This window comes from Thermobia domestica, chromosome 5 (assembly GCF_964235325.1).
Source record: "Thermobia domestica chromosome 5, izTheDome1.hap1.1, whole genome shotgun sequence".
In the NCBI taxonomy this organism is placed as follows: domain Eukaryota; kingdom Metazoa; phylum Arthropoda; class Insecta; order Zygentoma; family Lepismatidae; genus Thermobia; species Thermobia domestica.
Genome location: NC_137458.1, coordinates 152138640 through 152162165, shown reverse-complemented (window position 1 = coordinate 152162165; position 23526 = coordinate 152138640). Strand labels below are relative to the sequence as shown.

Sequence of the window (23526 nt, the reverse complement as noted above, 5' to 3'; positions counted from 1 at the left end):
TACTTCCTCCTCCTTAACCTTTTTTTGGACAGCTTTCATTTAGATATGTAACCAAGGTACGCATAAAAGCTCAAAATTGTGAAAGCTTAGAAATTTCCTGGGCCCGTGCCGTACATCTTTCAAAATCACAACTAGAATTGTCTTCTGAGTGTTTTATGTGAATATATTTGTAACAAGTGTCTTTATCGTCACAGATATGTCGAACTTTGTTAACACTGAGTGTGGAAGCAAACTATTTGAATATAAAGATTATTTGTATCGGATTAACAGGCGTAGTGGTGAGAAGACTTACATGAAATGTACACTCAGATGCAGAGCCACCGTTGTTCTTCTTGGAGATGAGCCCATAAAATCGTCCGGTGGACCTATACATTCGCACGAGACGCAAGGAACGTCAATTGAAGCCAGACGTTTAGTGGATAAAATGATGAACAGAATAATCGAGGATCCAATTCAACCACTTCCAAAGATTTAGATACCTTTATTTCTTTGTTGTAAGGCAAAACACAGTTTCATTTAGTTATTATTATTATTATTATTATTATTATTATTATTATTATTATTATTATTATTATTATTATTATTATTATTATTTTGGGGGAGGAGATTATTGCTATCGTAGTACAAGCCACAGACTTTCGTAGTATAATAAGCACAGAGTTGGTTTGTCAGATTTTTTTCAATGAACACTGGAAGAGTGAAGAAAATTTTATGGTCACCCTACTCCTCATTTATTTTTATTGTATTGTATGGAAGTTTAGCAAATGTGACAAATGAACAAAAACGACTAACAGTGTTGAGGCATGGCATTCAAAACTGAATAGAAAATTGTCTCATGATCATCTCAAAATATTTATATACATTATTGGGGTTATTGAAGCAAGAACAGCAGGAAAATGAAAGTCTAATATTGTTGCTGGAGGTAGGGAATCGGCCAAAAGTACGGAAATTGAAGTACAAACGCTTAGATCAGCGAAGTAATCACTTTGAAGGGGAGATTAAAATCTAGAGCTATATAGGTTTAATGGATTACGTTGATACTGTATCCTATTGCATACATTTGGAAAAATGAGTATGAGCGTACGACAGAAAAATGTACAAATAAATGAACATGTGCAATAACATAGCTCTTCTCTATTTTTCATTTATTTTATTCTGGATCACTTAGTTTTATTTCATGCTAAAACGTTTATACTTTCTTTTGGTGATTTGCATTAAATCAATACCCTGGATTCGTATAACGCTAAAATCCCCAACTCATTAATTTCCCTTTGTCTTAGCAGTAGGCGGAACAGGAATAGGCAAAACAGGAATTCCTGTTTTGCCTACAATCTTGATAACTTAGAAATGTTGATAAATATTGCTGGGATTCTAGTAGGCGAAACAGAAATAGGCAAAACAGGAAGGAATCGATCTAATACAGGTATATTGACAAAAGTATTTTTCTCAGCTTGTCTGATTGAGATAACACACATCTCTTCCTGATCCGCCTCGGATTACCATTAACCTGTAAACACTTTTGGTACTATGACAAAAGTTTTTGCAGATCCTGTTGGTGGAATTCTGTCCCTGGGAGTTTAGAAATGCTACCTTTCAATTCTTCATTATCGTTAAAACGGAAGCAAACCAGTTTATAAAACGAAGGAACAAATGGCAATAGCTAGGTGCAAGTCAGATCTGTATAGAAGAGAAGTGGTGATCAAAAAACTGTCCAATCGTTTCGACACTACGGATAGTTGTGTGCGGGCGCGTGTTGTTATGAATCTGCAGAACTCCCAATTTCAATAATACACATCGCCGGTTCTGAATGGAACTTAGCAGCTTAGGCAGTGTTTCATAGCATACTTCCGCTGTGATGATTCTTCCTAGTGTCATTAATTCCACAAAAGGGACATCTTTCTTGTTCCTAGAACACAGTTCCCTGATATTGTGGGTTAATAGCATCTGAAAAAAATTTTTTTCGTCCTCAGTGAACCTGAGACACCACTGTAAGAATTGTAAGCTTTGACTCACCAGTAGCGTAGGAAATAGAGATTTTGTCACCAGTTACTATGCACGACAATAGTTCATTCCCTTCCTCCTACCACCGTCCAAACATCCACGTGCAGCTGTGGTTCTCTGTGCCTTCTAAACATGAATCAAGATATTTGAAACCCACCATGGTGTAGAAAAAAACGTGAGGTTAGTGTAGAAAAAGGAACTTTAACTCCTTCTAATAATAGTCATCATAGGTATTCTGTCATTATTGACAGATTACTTTCCGCAACTGAGAAGCTTCCATGCTACATGACTTTCAGCTAACTAACCTCTTCGTCTTAAAAGCTATTATTATTATTATTATTATTATTATTATTATTATTATTATTATTATTATTATTATTATTATTATTATTATTATTATTATTATTATTATTATTAAGAATAGTTTATTGTTTAATCTAAGATTATGCACAGTAAATTTCTACAGTTATAAGATAAACAATGACGACTTAGACAATATTAACTTAGTGTATTTTCTTTGATTTGTAAACCATCTATACCTTTGTTATTGTAAAACAAACACGTGATGAAGGGAGATAATTTCATTAGCTCAACTTTACATTAAAAAAAAAAAAAAAAAACTTTTTAATCTTTGATCAGAACTACAACCCATAAATCGAGTTAAGAGCTTCGCCCGTAATTATTTTTCTTTAATCTAGTAATTTACGAGTGAAAGCAGATCGTAAGAGAGTAATTAAAACTTTTAATTATGGACCATTTAAATGGTAATAAAGTTTTGGTATTGCAAGCTCTCTCAGTTTATGTTATTCAGCAAAAAAAAAAAAAAAAAAAGGGCAGATTTATAAGAAATGTTCTGTGAACAAGTTTCAACATAACTTATCCATAACGACGTTGACTTGTAATCACGTAAATTAATATATTTAAAAAAAAAAAGTTTTCCTTAACTCAGTGGTTCTCAAATGTTTTTCACTTTACTGAATACCCATAAAATTGCGATACATTTGTTTAAGTTTCAGTAGTAACTAGCGTCAATTATCTGCTTCCTCGGTTAAAATAAGAAAAATTAGTAATAAGTGATTATGTTTCGTTAGTAAGTCAGTTTTTCTATTACTGAAGCGCTCTCAAATCATAGAAACAAAGAAAATATCACGAAAAATTAGAAAATAATAAGTAATCTATATAAATAATAGAAAATAAATATTACTATTGTGAGCTGAATTTGGATTTACATGTCATCGGAAGTGCCATTGTTCATCTCAGCGACTCCGAAAACTATGGATTCGACACTAATATCGGTAGCTCAAGTGGTAGAGAGTTGGATTCGCATTCGGGAGGTCGTGGGTTCGAATCCTGACCATCCTGACTGAGGTTTTCCAGGGTTTCCCTCAGTTCTACCAGGCAAATGCCGGGATGGTACCTAGTTAACAGGCCCTGGCCGATACCTTCCCAGATCCTTTCCTTTGTTATTGTTGTTGTTGGATATCCAGTGTAAAATGGCCTCTGAGCTGTATCTGGTGATTGTTAAATAAATAAATAATCTTTATATATGTATATACAGAGTGTAACATAAATGCATGGCCAAAAGTGACCAGGTGATTGCGGAGATCCAAATAAGAAGTAAAAAAATGTTCCTATAAACATGGGTCCGATGTCGCTTCGCTTCCGAGATACAGGGTGTTCAAATGTCGAGTCCCTCCAGTGGGACTATGAGCTCACTATTGGAAAGTAAATAGAAATGTTCAATATTACAGGAATAATACAATCAAGTGGAATTATGCCTGTGCAAATACATTTAGGTTAACACGGAGAATGAAAGTGATCAACATTTGAGGTTACTGGATTGTCAGTGTCATCATCCGGGTACAAAGTATTATGTTTTCAAATACTACTAGACGTCCAAAAGTTACCATATTGATTGCTGATGTCAAAACGTTCTTAAACATGGAACACTGTCTTCCGAAGTTTATATGTGGTATAAACGAACACTGTGGCCTCCACTGAATACCTTTCTCAGTTACTAATCTTTGGAAACATGCAATAGTTGTGATCTATAAACCGTTGTGAGCCGTTAATTAACTTCACGCTTGTACGCCTTATCTTTCGAAAATGAAGCGGAATCTGCCTCATGTTCAGGAATATTTTGATGTCAGAACTCACATGCTAACGTGTGGGCGTATATTGCTATTTTAAAGCATAACACTTTGTACCAGGTTGGCAACACTGACAACCCAATAATCTCAAATACTGATCAGCTTCATTCTTTAAGTTAGGGTAAATGTATTTGCACAGGTCCACTTGATTGTATTGTTCCTGCAATATTAAACATTTCCATTCATTTTCCCATAGTGAGCTATTGGAGGAATTCCACATTTGAACACCCTGTATCTCTGAAATGAAGCGGCATCGGACGCATGCTTATGGGAACATTTTTACTTATTTTGATATCCGCAATCACCTGGTCACTTTTGGTCATGCATTTATGTTACACCCTGTATATCTCCCTCTCCCCTAAGTTCTACCGTGAAAGTGAAATGATGAAAACCATCCCAGGCCCGAACCTCATCTATGTTGAAAATTCGATCGAGATCGGCCGGGTGGTTTAAGAGTTATTAACTTAAGTTTCATATATATAAATATAGATAAAATGGGCTTCAATTCTGCTTTACACTGGATAAAGCGGCAAACTATGGTTTAGCTCCTCCCTTGATCATATCCTGGATCTGCCACTGTATATACATACCTCGAACCTCATCTATATTGAAATTTTGATCGAGATTGGTTGGGTGGTTCAAGAGTCACAAACACAGTCACTTTCACTTCTATATATGTAGACGAATAAATTATAATCATGTAAGACAATAAGTTTCTATTCTATAGATATAGTACTAAGTGTTGTTCGTGCCACTGGAGGCGTTGACTGGAACAATCTACCTTAAAACTGATTTTATTTAATTATTAAATCCTTCGTGAGTTTTAAATTCTAAAATTTTGCGACACACCCTATGAAAGTACTTGACACACCAATGTGTTGCGACACACCTGTTGGGAACCACTGCTTTAACTCTTGCAAAATCAAGAATAGTGTATTTTATTGTGGTTAAAACGAAAAGGGGAAGGAGTTAAAAAAGTAAGCTGAAATCAATCTACCAGAAATGATATTTTCCAAAGCATTAAATATATATTTCAATTTCAGTATACATTTTCATATCTTACTTCAACTGTCTATTTTTCAGGGAACATAACGAATCAAGTTTCTTGTATATTTTTCAAGTATAAGTTGAGTTTAAACATGTTATTTTTGTAAAAGCAACATAACGCATTTGGCAAGATGTACGTACAACGGCTCAGCAAAATGGTATCACACTTAACTCCTTAAAGTGAAGATGTTCACAGTCATTTTTTTAATTAGTAGTGGACACTGTTAACAGTTAAAAATAATAACTGGAAAGATATTTGTTGAAATACAAGGCAACTAGTTGAACTAGGGTTACTTGTACTTAGCCCTATCCCATTATTCACTAAGAAACAATAGAAAAACACTTGTCATAAGAAACTAAACGCGTTGCACTCGTATTGACAAAATAGAAAACCAGAAGGTCATAAATTCAAGAAGGAACTTAAAAATATATGGAACTTTATAGACCCTTCCCTTAGGGTTAAAGTATTTCGATTTTTTAAAAACAAACAACCGTGTTATATACAGTGTGATATATAACAAAAATTTTGAAGAGGTGGTAGGTCTACGTGAAACAAACTAAGATATTGATGAAGATAAAACTTAATATATTTTAAAAATATGCTGAGTAACACTAAATTTAGTTCAATGGTGGAATTACTGTCCCCGCAGAATCAGAAAACCCTCTTGACAAAGAGGCTCTGATAAGGTAGACTCGAAGAGTTGAATGTTGAACTTTCCTTATGATAAGTGCACTATAAAACAAGGATTTTTTTTCTAACTTGAAAAGAGAACTTCTATTTTCACAAGAATAATAGTAGAAGACTTGCTATCAGAATAAAGTCCAACCCAAGTTGAGGGAAGCAAGCGAATTAATTCTAAGCCTGTAGTGAATGAATTCTGGGAGTCTGGCATATGGTAATGATTTGTGAAATTCTTCTCTATTATGACATTAATTAACAATATTGATTAGATTACTGATCAAAGGAAATAATTTGTACTTTTCTTTTGTCTAAGCTTGAAATTATTGTGATGCTCACCCAGGTCTTAGTCCTGAAGATATTGTTAGGAGAGGAGAGGTAGTTGAAATTAAAGTTTGTCACTAACTATATTACGCTAGAAGTTGTTAAACGCTGCATCTTTACAAGATAGGGATGTGTCTTTTTTTAAATGTGCATTGTTTACAGTTTGTATTTCCTTTCTTTTTCGCAGCATACTTATTGAAAGGTGGCTACAATGTGATATCAGTGGATTGGAGCATCCTAGCGAAAGCTCCTTGTTATCCAACAGCAGCTCTCAACACAGGCCATGTAGGGGAGTGTATCGGTCAATTGATAGAGGCCCTAGTCAATGAAACCGGCGCTGATGTATCGAACGTACATATTATTGGATTCAGTTTGGGAGCACATGTAGCTGCTTATGCTGGAAATAGTTTACGAAATGGCACGCTGGGGCGAATTACAGGTAAGTGATTCCATTTAAAAACATACTACAAATATTTGCATGATAATAAACGAAGTCAGAAGGGGCAAATACAAGTAAATAATGTATTTTCATTGCTTGGTTGCGAATTCATAGCAGTTGAAGAAGGAGGAGAACAAGTGGAAAAAAAATGCAATAAAATTTTTCGGCATAGAGATGTCATATACATTTAAACATTCATATTTTTAAAAATTATGTAAGATTAGGAGTACTGCTAATCACTTGGACTCTTTAGTAAGCGTACTTGTCTTTGACGCAGGACAACTAGGTTCGATACCCAGTAGGAGCCATGTGGTTCGGATTCCACACGTTAACCTCTAGGTAAGGGAACACGGTGACTCAGTGGAAGGGTGCCTACCTCTAGTGCATGGAGTCCCTGATTCGACCCCCGGCCAAGTAAGTTCGTGATAGACAACATCTTGTCTGTAGGTTTTCTCGGGGAAATCCTGTTTCCTCCCACTTTCTCATTCTACCAGTTCTTCCATGATCATTAACTTGCTTTAGTCATCGTCTCCTATAGCCTAAATGGTATAATAGTGAGACGTTAAACTGAAGGATTTCGTTTCATTTTTTCATTTTCATTTGTTAATTTCTAGGTCTGCGTATCATATAGCCTCCCTACTGAAACAGATGCTGCACTCCAATTCCACCACCACCACCTTTAATCAATATTTTACCCGTTAATTATGTATACAATACATTTTAATTAATCTCTATAATTAAGTTGCGAAGAAATGATAGTATTAACTATTCACCTTCAACAACCTTTGGCACTAATCCCAATATATAAACCTTTGGCACTAATCAGACCCTTTCTTTTTCTGTTTGCTTTCACATTTTTTCTTATTTTGAAAGATCTCATAGAGATGCTGATAATCTACTTGACTGTCTATCCTTGTATAATCGAATGTTTTTACGCAGTACTTGGATGGAAATGTTTTTTGGACTATTCACGACACCCAATATTTACATAAAAATAACCATTGGATTTTAAGACATTCCAAACTTCTTTTCACTAACAAAATAAACATGACTAAAATAAGATGTTTTATCATTTGATGAACCCAGGATCCGTTTCCTAAAAATATGATGACTACTTAGAAAATGTCTAGTGTAAGATTGCATTTTTGTTTGTAAGGTAAGGGGTAAGCCTTCCATTTAAAATAATCGTGTGGAGCATACATTCTTGTAATGTAATTAAAGGCATTTTGAAAAGAAAATTTGATGACAAATACAGGGTGCTTCAAAACAATACCGACAACGCTTGGAACGTGATTCCTGACACCAAAATAAGACAAAAAGTATAGACCAACTTGGGTGCACACATGCTTCCTTTCGGAGTTATAGACTGCCGAAAACATGAAAAAATGAACTTTAAAAGTCCATATCTCCAAAACTATGGGACCTACCGTAGTCGGGTCAGACTTCACTTAGGAACTAGTATGTTCCCTATCCAAATATCCATGTTTCAGAATCCTGCAGTACTTCTGCAACAATTTTTATAGACGTAGTTGGTGAGTACTTCAAATTATATGCCCATAGTCAAATTCCCTATATAAAAATTGTTGCCTGAGTACCGCAGGATTCTGAAACATGTACTTTTGAATAACGTACATATTAATTCCTAAGTGAAGTCTTGACCCGACTACGGAAGGTCCCATAGTTTTGGAGCTATGGACATTTAAACTTCCTTTTTTTTTAAATTTTATTTTCGGCAGCCTATAACTCCGAAAGGAAGCATTTGTGCACCCAGATTGGTCTATACTTTTTGTCTTATCTTGATGTCACGCTGTCGATGTTCTTTTGAAATACCCTGTATATATATTAACATGGGGAAGATATGTAAATACTAACCATATATATTGCAAGAGGCTCTTCACATGTATTCTAGACTCTAAAGGGGGTTGCAGTGTGAAAAGATTTGGAAAGGCTGACAGTAGCCCTATAGACACAGTAGACCTATAAAGTATATTTTCCCATATTTTCGGCAGCATATAACTCTGAAAGGAAGCATTTGTGCACCCAGATTGGTCTACACTTTTTGTCTTATATTGATGTCAGGAATCACCTTCCAAACGTTGTCGGTGTTCTTTTGAAACATCCTGTATACTGTATACGTTGCAGATGAAAATTTATGGATTGTCCACAAATTTATGGATTGTGTCGTACCTCGATTGTTTTATCAAGAGTCGGCAATTCTTACATTCCGTTGACGTTTACAACCCACCTGTCTGGTTGGTGAATTTGAACAGATAAGAAGGTTTTTTTTCGACGGTTCCAAACAGTGTTCAAAATTTGAATTAATTTACTTTTAGATGGGCACTGATGCATTGTTCCATCTAGTACAAACATGGATCTAGGCACAAGAGGCAAGCTCATACTTTTCTAAGGTTATACGTTGGTTTATTTCTCTTTGAGGTCGTACGACAACTGAAAGTCGTGTGAAAAGGGAACAATCTGTAATGATTTTTTAAAGTTTGTTCTATCAAGTTTTTAGAGTTCATTCTATCAAGGACTCTATCTGGCTTGAAAGTTCATTACAAATCTATTAATAGATTCAATTTGGATAACACTTGGTGTGATTATTTTGTCGGATACAATCTTTGTTTCTATGTTGATGAATTCGGACCTCGAATTGAAAAGGATTTTTCCAGTATGCTCCAGTTCATCATAGAGAATTGAAATGGTGGCTTAAGTAAATATTAATACTAATAGTAATATCAATAGTAATACTAATAGCATTAATTACGATGCCTAAATATTACATACCAAACAACATGACCACGCAGTATGATATAGAACATAGAATGTCAAATCAGGTTATAACTTTTTTTTTAAAACTTCGTAGAGTATTTATTAGATGTAATTAGTATTTCAGTTTCCATTTGGATTTGTTTTCTTTCCCTACCAAATTTGTTTGATAAGAAAAGAACTTTATAAGGCACTTGTTGGGCCTAAATCAATATCACATTAACTATTTGAATTATGCAGCAGACTATTTCTCTTCTTGCGAAGTATTATGCAGGAGACGAAGGGCACGTCACAGGCTCACAGCCCTAATTAATATTTCCTATTCTTTTTATTTTCGAAGGATTGGATCCAGCTCTTCCATTCTTTGCTACTCTTCATCGATCATCGAAATTGGATGCCTCGGATGCAGACTTTGTGGATATTATCCATACAAACGCTGGAATGTATGGGAAAATAGAAGCCACTGGTCACTCAGATTTTTATGTGAATGGAGGGAAATACCAACCCGCATGCTCGAACAACTGGAGTGAGTGAAGAATGCTCCACTCGGGTAAAAAGTTTATTGAGGGTCTTTCATTATTGTCTTAGTCATAACTGATATCCTCTGATTCATTTTTATTAAATGTTGCAGTCAGCAACAAGAGTTCTGTACGGCTTCTAAAAGTAGTTTAAAGAAATTTGGAGTGAAGCTTGATTTTTTTTTAAAAAATCTTAGATATTTAGAATTTTCTGATGTGTAGGTATTAAAATATTCTTAGAACTAAGTGACTTATTGATTTTTTTTATCTAGATTACAGTCTCGTTATCGTGAGAGTATCTATTATTCCTCACACATATTGTATTTGATCCCACGATTTTGATGTGCTCCAAAACACTTCTGAAACTCTTTTTGGGATTTTCCGTCGCCTTAAATTTGCTGTTTTAAACTAATGGAAAACTTTGTACACCAAACGGAATTTTCAGCGTAGGGAACAGCTAAAAGCCTTAAGAATACTTCAATGAGAATTTCTTTTTAGACGATTTGGTTTGCTGAAGTTGGTTGACACAATGCGTTGTTGTAATTCGTATTTACTCAAATCGACACCTTCAACCAACAACAATAATCCATCAAACTATTACAGTATAGGGTAAAGAATTATCATAGGATTGGGTTATCATACCTGTTCTCATCCGAATACAATTAGTAATAAGAGTTTAAAGCTGTTATTACACGTATATAACACTCTGCTATATATAACTCTTAATGTAATAAACAAAAGTATAGCTCTTTGAAGACTTTTGAAAATTGTATATTATTTATTTATGAAGATAAAATGCATTTGGGACAGCATTTTCAGACTGGTCATTCAGCAAAAGATGAAGAAATATACAACATACTAAATAATATAAAACAGAGAATAACTACTTTGTAAGACCAAAACATTTGCAAATTACTTTTTCCATAATCTACCCACATTACTAGAATGTATTAATACATGTAGTGGACGGTTTTATACAACTTTTTAAGAATATTTTATAGAACCTGTATTATTTTAGCACTACAGAAATAGCTACTTCATGTTCTTAACTTAATGCGTTAAAAATCACTTAAATATGGAATTGTTACATGCAATTTCTTGGGTAAATTGAGAATGTCAATTAAACAATTTAGAGACAAGAATTTTAGTAGTGATTAAAAAAAAGTGGATCAAAAGATTGCGAACTTACCCATGAACTTTAGGAATGATTAAAAAATGCATCAAAAGATTGCAATCTTGGCCAATAATTGTAGTTTTTGGATCAGGGGTCAGAAAATTTTTAAACGACCCCTAAATCGAGTTTTCATATTTTCTATAAACTAAGAACATCATACTGAGTTAAATGATAGTTTGGGTTTGGCTATACCAGGGTTTCTCAACCTGGGGGTCGCGAAGATAAGCGGAAGAGATAAATACAATTAGAATATAATACCAAAAAATATTTTTAAATATTATTTTGAATTTTGTTCTGATAAGCATATTTTTATTTTTATACATACCAGTACTGTTAAGAACAACAAAAAATAGGTCTACTAAACATTTTCAACAGGTGCGGAGTTGTTTAAAAATTAATTAAATGAAAGAGGTACGATATGAAAACTAATGAGAACTGCATATTGAAATACCAGAAAAATTCAAATGCAACAAAACCTGCATATTGAAATATAATTAAAATTGAAAGCTAATGAGATACCTGAGCATTTCACTAGTGCAGCAATGCCCGGTTCAATCTTCGTGACGCACATTATCAAGTCATTTTCAACTGATAAGCGTTTTCTTGTCTTTGTTTTAATGCTTACCATAGAAGAAAAAATACTTTCGCACAGGTACGATGTAGCAAATGGAATTATTACTTTTAAAGCAGCAGATACCAGACCAGGGTATTCTTCTCTCCTCTTCAGGCAAAACTTGTCCAAGTCTTCATTACAGAAAACCAGTTCCAAGGACTTGTGGCACGATAATTCTGTCGGACAATAGTTGGTCAAGAATGTGTGGGCTTTGATCAGCTAATTTGATGGCTTCTTCAATGAAGGGTTTAATATCCATCTTGAACCAGTACTTTCATCGTAGGGAATATATTACTATTACTATATTAACTATATACAATAAATGGATTATACTATTATAGAAATAGATGGATATCGTGAGATCTTCGCAGTAGGTATATTAAAAATCCTTCGCAAGCTTATTAGCAGAAATTATAAGGGGTCACTGGCAAGTGGATGTGATAAAATGGGAGTCGTGATAGGAATTAGGTTGAGAACCACTGGGCTATACTATATGTAGTTCTCCAGATATAAGGCGTACAAGAAAATTTTTAATTGAAATATATTGGATCAGGGGCCACAAAATTTTTCAACGGCCTCTAAAACGATTTTTTTTTACTAAATAAGCACATCATACTAAGTGATAGTTTGGATTTGGTTACAGTATATGTAGTTTTCCAGATATAAGGCGTACAAGAAAAATTTTGACTGAAATATGTTGGATCTTTTGATCCAAAAAGAGACTTAAAATGTAAGTTCTCTGAAGGTTTCATATAACCCCGAGTGAGTATGCCTGAATTTCCCACTGTAAGAAGATAAATGACTCATTTAAATTTGTAGTCTCTTATATATGTAAAAATAACTTCTATCTATTAAGTCTAATAACTACATGCAAACTGGTCTGTCGGCAATGGGACAAATGCCCGATGCGCCGCTTAAAAATCTATTTATTAAGGAAAATAAAATAAATAAATTTTCCTCAAATATTTACATCATTCTTCTGGAATAATACACAAAATAATTCACGTATCTTGCGCACCTTTGGTAGTCATAACTTTTGAAAGCGGATGTAAGGCTAGCTAAGTTACAATTGTATTGGCAGGACGATGTCGCTATCTTCGGTAATCAAACGGCACTTTTGTTTGTAGTATATTTATTTCAAAATTATGCTTTATAATGTTATAGTTATAACAAATAAGCCTTATGACAAATTTGCACATTATGTTTCACATATAAAGTTACTTAATATATGATGCATATCCAAATCAGCTTGATAAATTTACAATTTAGTATAACAGCATATATATGATTAGTAATTATTCTTCTTCTGTACAAAGATAAGAATGAAGAATGAAATCGCAATTTGTCTATCTTCTATTTGCTAATATAAATGAGCCTTTTAACGTGAGATTTTACCACATTTATTCTACTGGGAATCGAATCCGATTCCCGCGTTAAAGTGTAACAAGAGAAACAACTTTACTTATATATTTCTATCAAAATTGAACACGATAATTGCTCATAATTCTCACAAGAGAATTTATCTAATTTGCGATTTTACATATTGAAATTATTTCACTGATCTGATTATGAATATGAATGTATACAATCTAATAATGTGTGAAGTTATTCAGAAATAAAAAGTTGGTAATAGTTTTAAACAAGCCAATTCGTTGTATCTATTTCTCTTTAATATTAAGAATAATAGGTATAATCAATGCTTTATTAGATTTTTATATTAATAAACATAGAAAATCAAATTAGTTTTAATATCCAAGTCAGAGTTAAAGAGTTACTTGCCTTTGCCCGGAACATTTCACCTGAAAATTGATATTTTAATAAAAGATCGTGACAATACTGTTATTTCACAGTTTAGAAATATCTTTTATGTGTAAGGAATAATTTGTCTTTTAAAGATGATGACTAAGTTAAATCGTTCGTAGTATCGTTCAAATTGGAATTCTAAGCAAAAATGTATAACTATATTAATGTTTATCATCAATCACATGAGACGTATGGTAAGAAAATAGTTGTGCAAAATGATGCATTTTCTTTGATATAATGAGTACACAGATGCGAAGGAAGATTACCGACAGAAATGCCACCAACTATGACAACGAATGAACGTGTTTGCCTATTGGTTCTTGAGACGACTTACCTGAAAGACACTCAACTAAATTGGATATTTTCCATGGCTGTAACTCTGATGTATTTTCCATGGCTATACACTATCCTGACATTAATAAATAGTCAGCCACAAGATAATATGATTTTGCGGAAACACCGAACGAATTCGAACAGCCAATTAGTATGACGTAGCTAGTGGTATGAATATACAGCACAACATGAGACAGGGAGGAACCGACGGACTTTACCCGAAGTCACATAATTCGGTATTGAGAATGAATGACTAAGTTGACGCACAATAGTGCTGTGTTATGAGTACAGTTGGTAGCTGTTAACATGGTTATTGTGCAATTCAAACGGAGAGACAAGCATAAACTCAACATCAAGTAGACTGAGACAAACGCCCCACCTAAAAAATTCGGATGTCAGTAGTACAAGGATCCACCCTTCCTAATTTGCTAACAGCATGGCAGCCGAAGTTGACATATCAGCATGAATTGTTTCAGCAATATTTGTATAGGGAGGGAAAGTACCAAGGTGTCACCGAAAAGGAGAATCTGCTTCCATAAACAGAAATGATACGTAGACACAATTGGGTGAGCAGTGAGCACTTTGTTCAACACTTTCGTAACCATCCTTCTTTCTCCGATGAGAGCCTATCTTATCAGTTCTCGGACAGCAATTGATAAATGAATGAGGAAGCGATTGACAGACCACGAATCACCACAATTTCATTATTCTACAGTGAATTACGGTGACCGTAGGTGGGTGGGGTGCAATTTGGAAAGTAATAGTAGGAAACACATTTTTTGAGCACATCAATGGTGAGAAGTACGTCGAGGTATTTCAAAATGGATTGCTACCTTTTTCTTTTTGGAACTGTTGCAGGACTTCACGCAGTGATTACGGTACATCATATCATAGTGATTGTAGTCGCCGGAAGAGAAAAAATGGTTTTCTGCCGTGGCTTGTATATGAGTCATATGAGAAAATGTTTGATATTTACTACAATTAAAATTTCACAAGCACACACTCCCACTAACAAACAATAGTTATTTGAAATACTCTCTGACGAATGGTTTCAACTGTTACGAAATGTCATCGATAACTTACTTGACACCATGCTATCAAGGGTCGAAGCTTTACTTGGTGCCAAAGGAGACTATACCAAATACTAACTCTAGCATTAGGAATGGTTCCTTCTGTGCACTTACGTAGTAATGGGTGTGTATTTACTTATATTCAAATTATAAATAGCTATCGGATGTTCAGCGGGGTTTTTGATAAACCCATGTTAGTGTTCGATAAATGTTTAGTTGACCTTGGTAATTCTGCATAAAATTATATCTTGTTTGGAGGGGAGTTCCATATGGGATTTCTTTCATATGTGCAACTGACTTTTTGACTCAGTCTTGTAGGTTATTCAATTTAAAATACATAGTAATTTGTTTCTCTAATTTCTTTCTCTTTGTTTTAAATAGATATACCAAAATGTAGCCACATGATGTCTCCATTGTATTTTGCGGAGTCAGTCACATCAGACGCTTACTTTTGGGCCTCCCGATGTAGTAGCTTTCTCTATTACTTACTAGGTTGGTGTGTAAGCACGGTTCAGGAAGGTGCACCAATGGGAGATCCATGTCCTAACAAGTATGTAATCTTTATATTATTATGTGTTATATAAAATAATTTCAAGGAAGTAATTAATATATGAACGATACAGAGCATTGATGCTCAAAATGGAAAATAATAAAGAATATACAAATTGGTTGGACAGATATATATAATCATATAACCAAATGCACAATTAATAGATACATACGAATAATAAAATAATTGAAGTAACATTCTATTCATAAAGTAAATGTATTATAACAAAATATACTTACAATGATTTTTCTCTGGAGAGGTCAAATTTTAAGCTAAACAAACACGAATAAAATTGATGGATACAGTTAAAGCGTGTGACAAATTTGATGGCAAACCTTAGTGTGCTCCTGCTGGCGCTGCTGTCCATGTATAGTTTCCTTTCTCTCTCGAAAGATGTCATTGATCAATTTGTTTAGGTTTAGACGAACACCCTCTCTGAGAATAAATGCCGAATATTGTCCTGATTATGTAGGATTTGTGAATTGTAATTGATGACCTAATGATCATGCCACAAGTAAAAAGAGCCCATACATGGATACATTTCTAAGTGCACTTTATATACTGATTTGATGATGTTCAATCCAAGAGAACTAGTTTTAAACTTATCCGTGCAAGAGGTCACGAGAAAAATGTCCTTAAAGTTGGCACCTTTGAAGTACCACTTATGACAATGGCGAAGGTGGCCACGCTTCGATACATTTCTAAAATTGAGCTTTCTATATCAATTTGAGCATGCTAAACCCAATGAAATTGTTTTACAAATTTATCTGTTTATGAGTTAGAAGCATTTTTACCATTGACATAAGCTGTACGTTAAAGACTCCAAGTTTGAAGTCATTTGTCTCATGACCCCATAGACGTATAAGTTTGAAAATAGATTTCAAGGAGCTTACGATATGCAGCTAATAAAACAGTTAACAGTTTTAAACTTTACCCGTCCAGACGATTCGATACATTTCTATTTGCACTTTTTGTACTAATTTGAGGATGCTCAATTCAATGGAACTATTTTCAAACTTATACGCCTATGGGGTCACGAGAAAAATGACCTCAAAGTTGAGAAGTTTGAAGTACCACTTACGTCATTGGCAAATAGAGATGCAAGGGCTCGAAAAAAAACCGGCTTTTTTGGAAAAAAACTCGGTTTTTTCTGCTTTGCTTTTTTGCTTGGGAAATTTTGGGCTTTTTTCAAAATACTGCTTTAAATTGATAAAACAGACTTTGTATCGCTTCTCTATAACACAAAAAATCATTTAATTAGTGGTTGATGCTGATAATAATATAAAACATAGAAAATAAACTATGAATTTAGAAAAAATATTTCAAACAATTTTTCTTCAACATATTTACATTATAAATTCCACAGGATTAACCAATGTATATAATAAGAATTTTTTAACCTCCTATATACAAAAGTAAGCAGAGTTGGCAAGAACCATGGTTGTTTTTGAAAATGCCAAAAACCCGTTTTTTGGGGGATGTTTAAACCAGGCTTTTTTGGTTTAAACCAGGCTTTTTTGATTTAGATTTTTTGCTTTATGTATTTATATTACATATTCACAGAAATAAGTTTGTTTCGCCTTGATGTTATTATGCAACAGCGGGGTTATGCCGGAAGAACTCCCATAAGCTTAAAGAACTGCGGTCAATAAATTTCTTAAGTTGAGAATCTCCCGCCCTAGCCATTGGGAAAATCCCGTCATTACTTGAAATGTAAGACAATAACGGGAAAATCCTGTTATTGCTTTGCATGTAAAATTTAAAGGTCAACGTACCATAATCAGTACGCTAAAACTGAGATATTAAATTACAAATTTAGTACGTAGATATCATTGAAAGTCCAATCCAAGCTAATGTTGGAAGCTACGTAGGCAAACGATAAATTTTGCCAATTTCTATCAATATATTTAAGCAATCTTGGCTTCTTTATAAAACAACACGCATTTAGGCATGCAGAAATATACAATTTGGTTTGTTTCGTATATTTAGACTTAACATCCTTACGAAATACCGAGGTTATCAAGAAGAAGACTTTCGCTTAAAGTGACATCCGAACCGCTACTTGGGTTACGCATGAAAGAAGGTTTGTGGTTCGACCGAGAATTGAACATGGGACACCTTGATTAAAAGGTGAAAGGGAAATAAAACTATTGCAGGTGGTTTGATATCTGGAAACGTCAACGTGAAGTTCACAGGATTCGCATTTTTCATTCTTTTTATTTTTGTGGTTTAAACCAGTTATTTAAAAAAAAGTTGGTGTAAACCAGCCAACCCTAAAAGTAAACACTTCTTTTTAAAGAATACACAAATAACTAGCAAAATAGTATGTAGTATTTTTACTTGAAAATATCCCATACCCTCTTTTTGAAACAAAATAAAATTAAAATAAAACATAAGAGAAATGCTTAGATTTATATGATACACTTAAAGGCTGCACATCTAGAGCTTTTGGTTCTGTATATTCTTGAAATTCTACAGTTAAGTTTTATAGAACCACCATCACAGTTTACCCAATCCTCAAGTTTTCTGAATTTTTAACAAGAGGGATTCAACATATCATTACGGAACTCCTCCTCCCCCCCTCCCCCCCAAAAAAGAAAGGATAACGGAATATATTTAAGTTAAGCTAAATACAACTGCACAACAAACATGACTGAGTGATTAGCTTTTGCGCTTCTATCGGGAAGTCCGGGATTCAACCATTCTGACAAAGCTTTTCTTCATTCCATCTGTGAATGTAGAAATAGTGCGTGTACTGTTAGTTGGGCGACTTCCTTTTTTATTGTTTTTAAATCGTTATTATTACTAATTACCAGCAGTGACGGTTTTGCGAAGGTTAGGGGGGCGGTCTTTCGGACTGAAGCCCGTTCCCCAAAGTTACGAAATGTCTGCAACAAACGAAATATCTATTATTTATGCCTTTACTCATAAACTTTAAGCTCCCGTCAAATAAAAATTACGAATGTTTAAAAAAACTAAACATTAGTAAGAAACCCTTCCCAAAATACTTTTCTAAATCCACCATTGATTCTCAGTATAAAATGATTTTTAAAGTTGTATCCGGAAGATTATTGCTAAGCATATAAATCAAACGAAATATTAGTTATGCCTGTACTCATAAACTTCAAGCACTTCCCAAATAAAATTAGGACTTTTTAGGAAACGAAACAATCAGAAAAAACCCTCCTAAAGTACTTTTCTAAATCCGCTACTGATTATTTGTATAAATTGGTATTCAAGGTTGTGTCCGGAAAATTATTGCTAAATCACTTCACAGCTACAGTATAACAGAAATGTTGAAGTACGGTTTGACGGATATATTGAAGAACGTACGCTTTGACGGATAAATAGAAAAACGGGCAAGTTTAACTTTTGCGCTAGAAGCTAGAGTACTAAAAGCTCTTAGAAATGAAACACGGGTGACAAACTAGAGAAGAAAAAAGATGTCGATAACTCAAAAGTTAAAATAAAGTTAAATAGCCTCTAAAATTACCCTCAAATACTACATTCTTCATGTTAGCTTTAATTCGTAAAACATGTGCTCCATCCATCTTGATGGTGAATTTCAGAGCGAAATATCACATTCAGGTCATGGAATTCTTATCTAACTATAGAATATACTATAAGAAAGCTATTTAGATAGAAAAATCATGAAGTTGAAAAAAGCCAAAATTTCCAAAATTCTCGTTTTTTTCCCAAAAAAGCCGGCTTTTTATGTGAAAAAAAACATCGATTCAAAAAAGCCGGCTTTTTTGCATCTCTATTGGCAAACATGCCAACGCTTCGATGCATTTCCAAAATTGCACTTTCTATATCAATTTGAGGATGTTAATTCCAATAAAACCATTTCACAAATTGATCCGTTCATGAGTCAGAGGCACTTTTACCATTGACGTAAGCGGTACCTTATAGACTCCAAGTTTGAAGTTTTTTTTTTTTTCGTGTCCTCGTAGACGTATAAGTTTGAAAATAGTTTCATTGAATTGAGCATTCCCAAATTAGTACAAAAACTGCAATTAGAAATGTATCGAATAGTCAACACCTTAACCATTGGTATTAGCGGTACTTGAGAGGTCCTAAATTTGAGGTCATTTTTCTCGTGACCTCTAGAAGGAAAAGCTATAAACTAGGTATTATTGGATTCAGCATTCTCAAAAAGCTGAATTAGAAATTTAACTCGTGGACACTTTTTACTAGCGGCATAATCGTTAGTACTTTGGAATAAGAGGGCTTGTATGAAGTAGGAGCGTCAAACATATGTTTAGAAACATTTTTAGAAAGATAATTTGTTGTTTAAATCTCATGTACAAATCGATTAATTTGTTTTCCTTTGTATCAACAGCACAAGAGGTATTTACTTCGTAGAGACTAGAGCTGAGCCACCGTATGCGTTAGGGAAACCAACAATGGAAAATGGAAGTTCGGTTGGAAATGCATCAACTTTCAAAGTGGTGGCAACTAAAGACAGTTCTTTGTGTTTATCTGATGGAGAATTTAGTGATGATGTCTACGTGTATGATGATTTCACGTAAAAACAATAAACCATATTTATTTTTTATATACATATTATATTTGAGCTGTTCGGGGAACATAATGGTAAGACATATTTTGACTGTCGAGTAAATTGGAAAAGAATTGTTGGACATTTCCATGCAATGCAATACAATGACACATACCAAAGAAGCTTTCTCTGCTATCTGCAGGAACATTTCCGAATTTAAACTATATACTTGCTGTTCTGTAGTTCGATTCTAATCCATTCTACCTAACAAGTGAATTTCGCTGGGAATGGCGCTTACCATTATCTTCCACCGAGCTGCTCATTTATTTATAAGTTATTCCATGATGATTCCTAATACATGTGCATTGAAAATCCTTCTTTACATAGAAGTGTATTCATATACTTTGACATTACTGGTAAATCATTAGGATCTCTATAAGGTTATTTTTTCAAACTACAAATACTATAAACGCTAAGTTAATAATCAGCAGCTTGCGTCAAATTACTAAAAAGATTACTGTGATAGTTACCTTGTCTTTCTATAGTGAAATTACATTTCTAATGTTGAACTATTTTGCTTAAGAGGACATGTTAGTAGTTCAACAGTAAACTAGAAAGTGATTAGTTCACGTGGCTTTGTTTATGTTCATTTCGAAGTAAGACGGAAAAACTAACTGATAAACAAAGGTAAAGAGCAGACGAAAAACACGTAGTTAATAAAGGCAAATTTTAATGGAGCTGCCGATGGTTTTCCGGGTTTACCATAAGTGGATCCATAACTACTAGTGTCTTTTCTACACCATTCACTGACGTAGACGAAAAATTTCGTGTTCCCAGAGTCCAAGTCTCATAAATTGATAGTGAGCTAGATCCAGAGTCCGAACGAGCTCAAACTCTAATACAACAAGTGAGTGCAACCACGAGCGAGTGCAAGCTCCAATGAGGATAAAAATCTGAACCATTATTAGTCAACACAGCCCAAGAAGTTAATGAGATCGAGGTAGCGGAAACCTTATTCAGGATAACGAGCCTAAACTATCGAAAGCCTGATTAAGACGTGAGCGCGAGTCTCATTGAGGATAATGAACCTGAGCTATCTCAACCCTAATCGAAGTTAGTGAGAGCGAGCCTTGTTAAGGATTGTGTGCCTGATTGAGTTTAGAGAGCGTGAGCCTCGTTGAGGATAGTGAGCCTGAGCTATTGTCAGCTTAACTGAGATTAATGAGCGCAATCTTCATTGATGATAGTGATCGTGAGCTATCGTGAATCTAATCGAGATTAATGAGCGCGAGGCTAATTGAGGATAGTGAGTCTGAGCCTGATTGAGATTAGTGAGCGCGACCGTTATTGAGGATTCTGATTCTGATTAAGATTAAGAGAACGAAAGCTCGTTGAAAATAGTGAACCTGAGTTATCATCAGCTTCATTGAGATTAGTGAGCGCGAGCCTCATTGAGGATGGTGAACTTGAGCTATCTTGACACTGATTGAGATTAATATGTGCGAGCATTATTAAAGATAATAAGTATAAACCAAAGTGAGGCCTAACTGCAAAATAGCGATCCCTGCTGCATTAAGTTTTTTTTTTTTTTTTTTTTTTTTTTTTAAGAATAGAATATTGAAACAGAAACAGAAACTATATAGTTGACGAACCAAATGCTTTGAGTCCTAAAATGAATCAAGTGAAATTTTGTCTTGATGGAATGTTGTGCCCAGCCCAGGCGGGCAACCAGAATTTTTACTTGAAAGGGGTCCAAAGTTTAGGGGGAATATAACACTACAAGACATTATGTTTATTTAGTTTTGAAATGATGTTACTCTACACTCTAAGAAAACGATAAAAGAAATTGTTAAGTATTGTCACTTATATTCTCAGCAAAAATTATAGTACTAGATTGTTTTGTACGGAAAGCAGGAGTACAAATGGAATGTAAGATCAAACTCTTTAGGCTACTTCAATCATTTCTATGCTAAACAAGTATAGTTTTATTAATAAAGTGTACAAATATATTTGTCGAGTAACAAAGTCTTGGGGGATGGTTGTCCAGACCCGGTGGATCGCCACGTGGGTGCGCCCTTGGCCCAACTCAGTATTAAGTAGTGAAGCCACTTATTCAGTAGGGCAGAAAAAAGGTGGGTAGCTGTGTGGCTGTCTGATTCGAAGGAAAAGAAAAGTATATCAAAAAGTAGAAATTAAGGTAATGGATTGGAGAGAGATAATAGATAATTGGAATTATGAATACCACGTGTACAAGAACTGACTTGTGAGTAGCTAATTTTATTGACTTTACAGACATTCGCTTGCACGTCAATTAGCATCTCTAATATAAGATACTTTGATCTCCTCAAGAGTCGAATTCATGCTAGAGAAATATGAAATCCTTCTATTTCTCTACATATACAGGCACATATAAATGTAATAGAACATATAAAAGTGTCACTTGTTCTGAAATACCCTTGTAACTTTTAAACTAATAGGTAAAAACGCAGAAATTTTGCACAATGCAAATATCTACAGGGGATAATTGTTTAAAGCACTCTGCAATAGTGACGTAAATTTTCCGGAAAATTTTGAAACGGAAAATTTTCTGAAAAATTTTCCGATTCATTAAAACATACTCCACTTATTCTTACATCATTGTTTAGCCCTAAAATTTATTTGTAATAAATATTGTCTGAAAAAATTCCATGAAGTAAAAATCTAACGGTTCTTCATTTCTGCAAAAACTGCAATGTATTCTTCCCTCAAAATTCACCTTTGATCTCACAAAATCATATTTCGTTAATTTAATAAGTATAAGTCGATGTTTTCTCATAGATTTAAATACAATAAAATCGAAGCATTTCTTCTTATTTTCTGCTACAAAATAATTTTCATAAGGAACTGGAACTTTTATGTATTATTCTACTACATAGACAGGCGTATATGTGAAGAAATAGTGGAATTTTCTGTTTTAGAAATAATTGATAAAGTCACAAATGTTTCTTTTCGCTTTCTTGTTACATTTTAAACAATGAGATGGAATATTGGTACTCTACGAACTCGATGTATGTTCCCTGCACTTTACATACATACATGCATACATACATACATACATACATACATACACACATACATACATACATACATACACACACACACACACACACACACACACACACACACACACACACACACACAGCAACTATGTTAGTTTTTAGTTGCCAGCTGGAAATATTAGAAAATTTTCCGATTCTCCAAAGCTAATTGGAAAATTATAATTTGTTGCTGTTTAACTTTCCTCTACATGAATTCAATTCAATTTTATAGCCCATTGTGCAGTTAAACATAGGTGGATATTTTCGACCTAACATCACTACACATACGTGGTCCAAAATGGTCTGGGTTAAAGAAGATTTTCCACTTGTTTCTACATCATAATGAGAATTTTCCGATCCATGAAAATTAATTTACTTGTTTCTACAGAGAAATAAAACTTTCCGATGCTTAAGAGGTTGTTTTACTTTTTGCTTCAAAATGATGAAAATTTTTCTACTTTATAAAAAATATTTCAAT

General features: G+C 34.1%; 1 protein-coding gene across 1 annotated transcript in view; it reads left to right on the top strand.

The window, feature by feature from the left end:
• The window catches only part of LOC145684711 (pancreatic lipase-related protein 2-like), a 67870-nt gene extending 47842 nt beyond the window's left edge, over window positions 1–20028 (top strand). Inside the window, exons 4-7 of the mRNA XM_081757088.1 lie at window positions 6389–6640; window positions 9750–9935; window positions 15302–15470; window positions 19813–20028. Of these exons, the coding sequence (XP_081613214.1) occupies window positions 6389–6640; window positions 9750–9935; window positions 15302–15470; window positions 19813–20002 (797 nt within the window). The 3' untranslated portion in view covers window positions 20003–20028. The remainder of the gene's footprint in view (window positions 1–6388; window positions 6641–9749; window positions 9936–15301; window positions 15471–19812) is intronic.
• Window positions 20029–23526: the final 3498 nt, after the last annotated feature.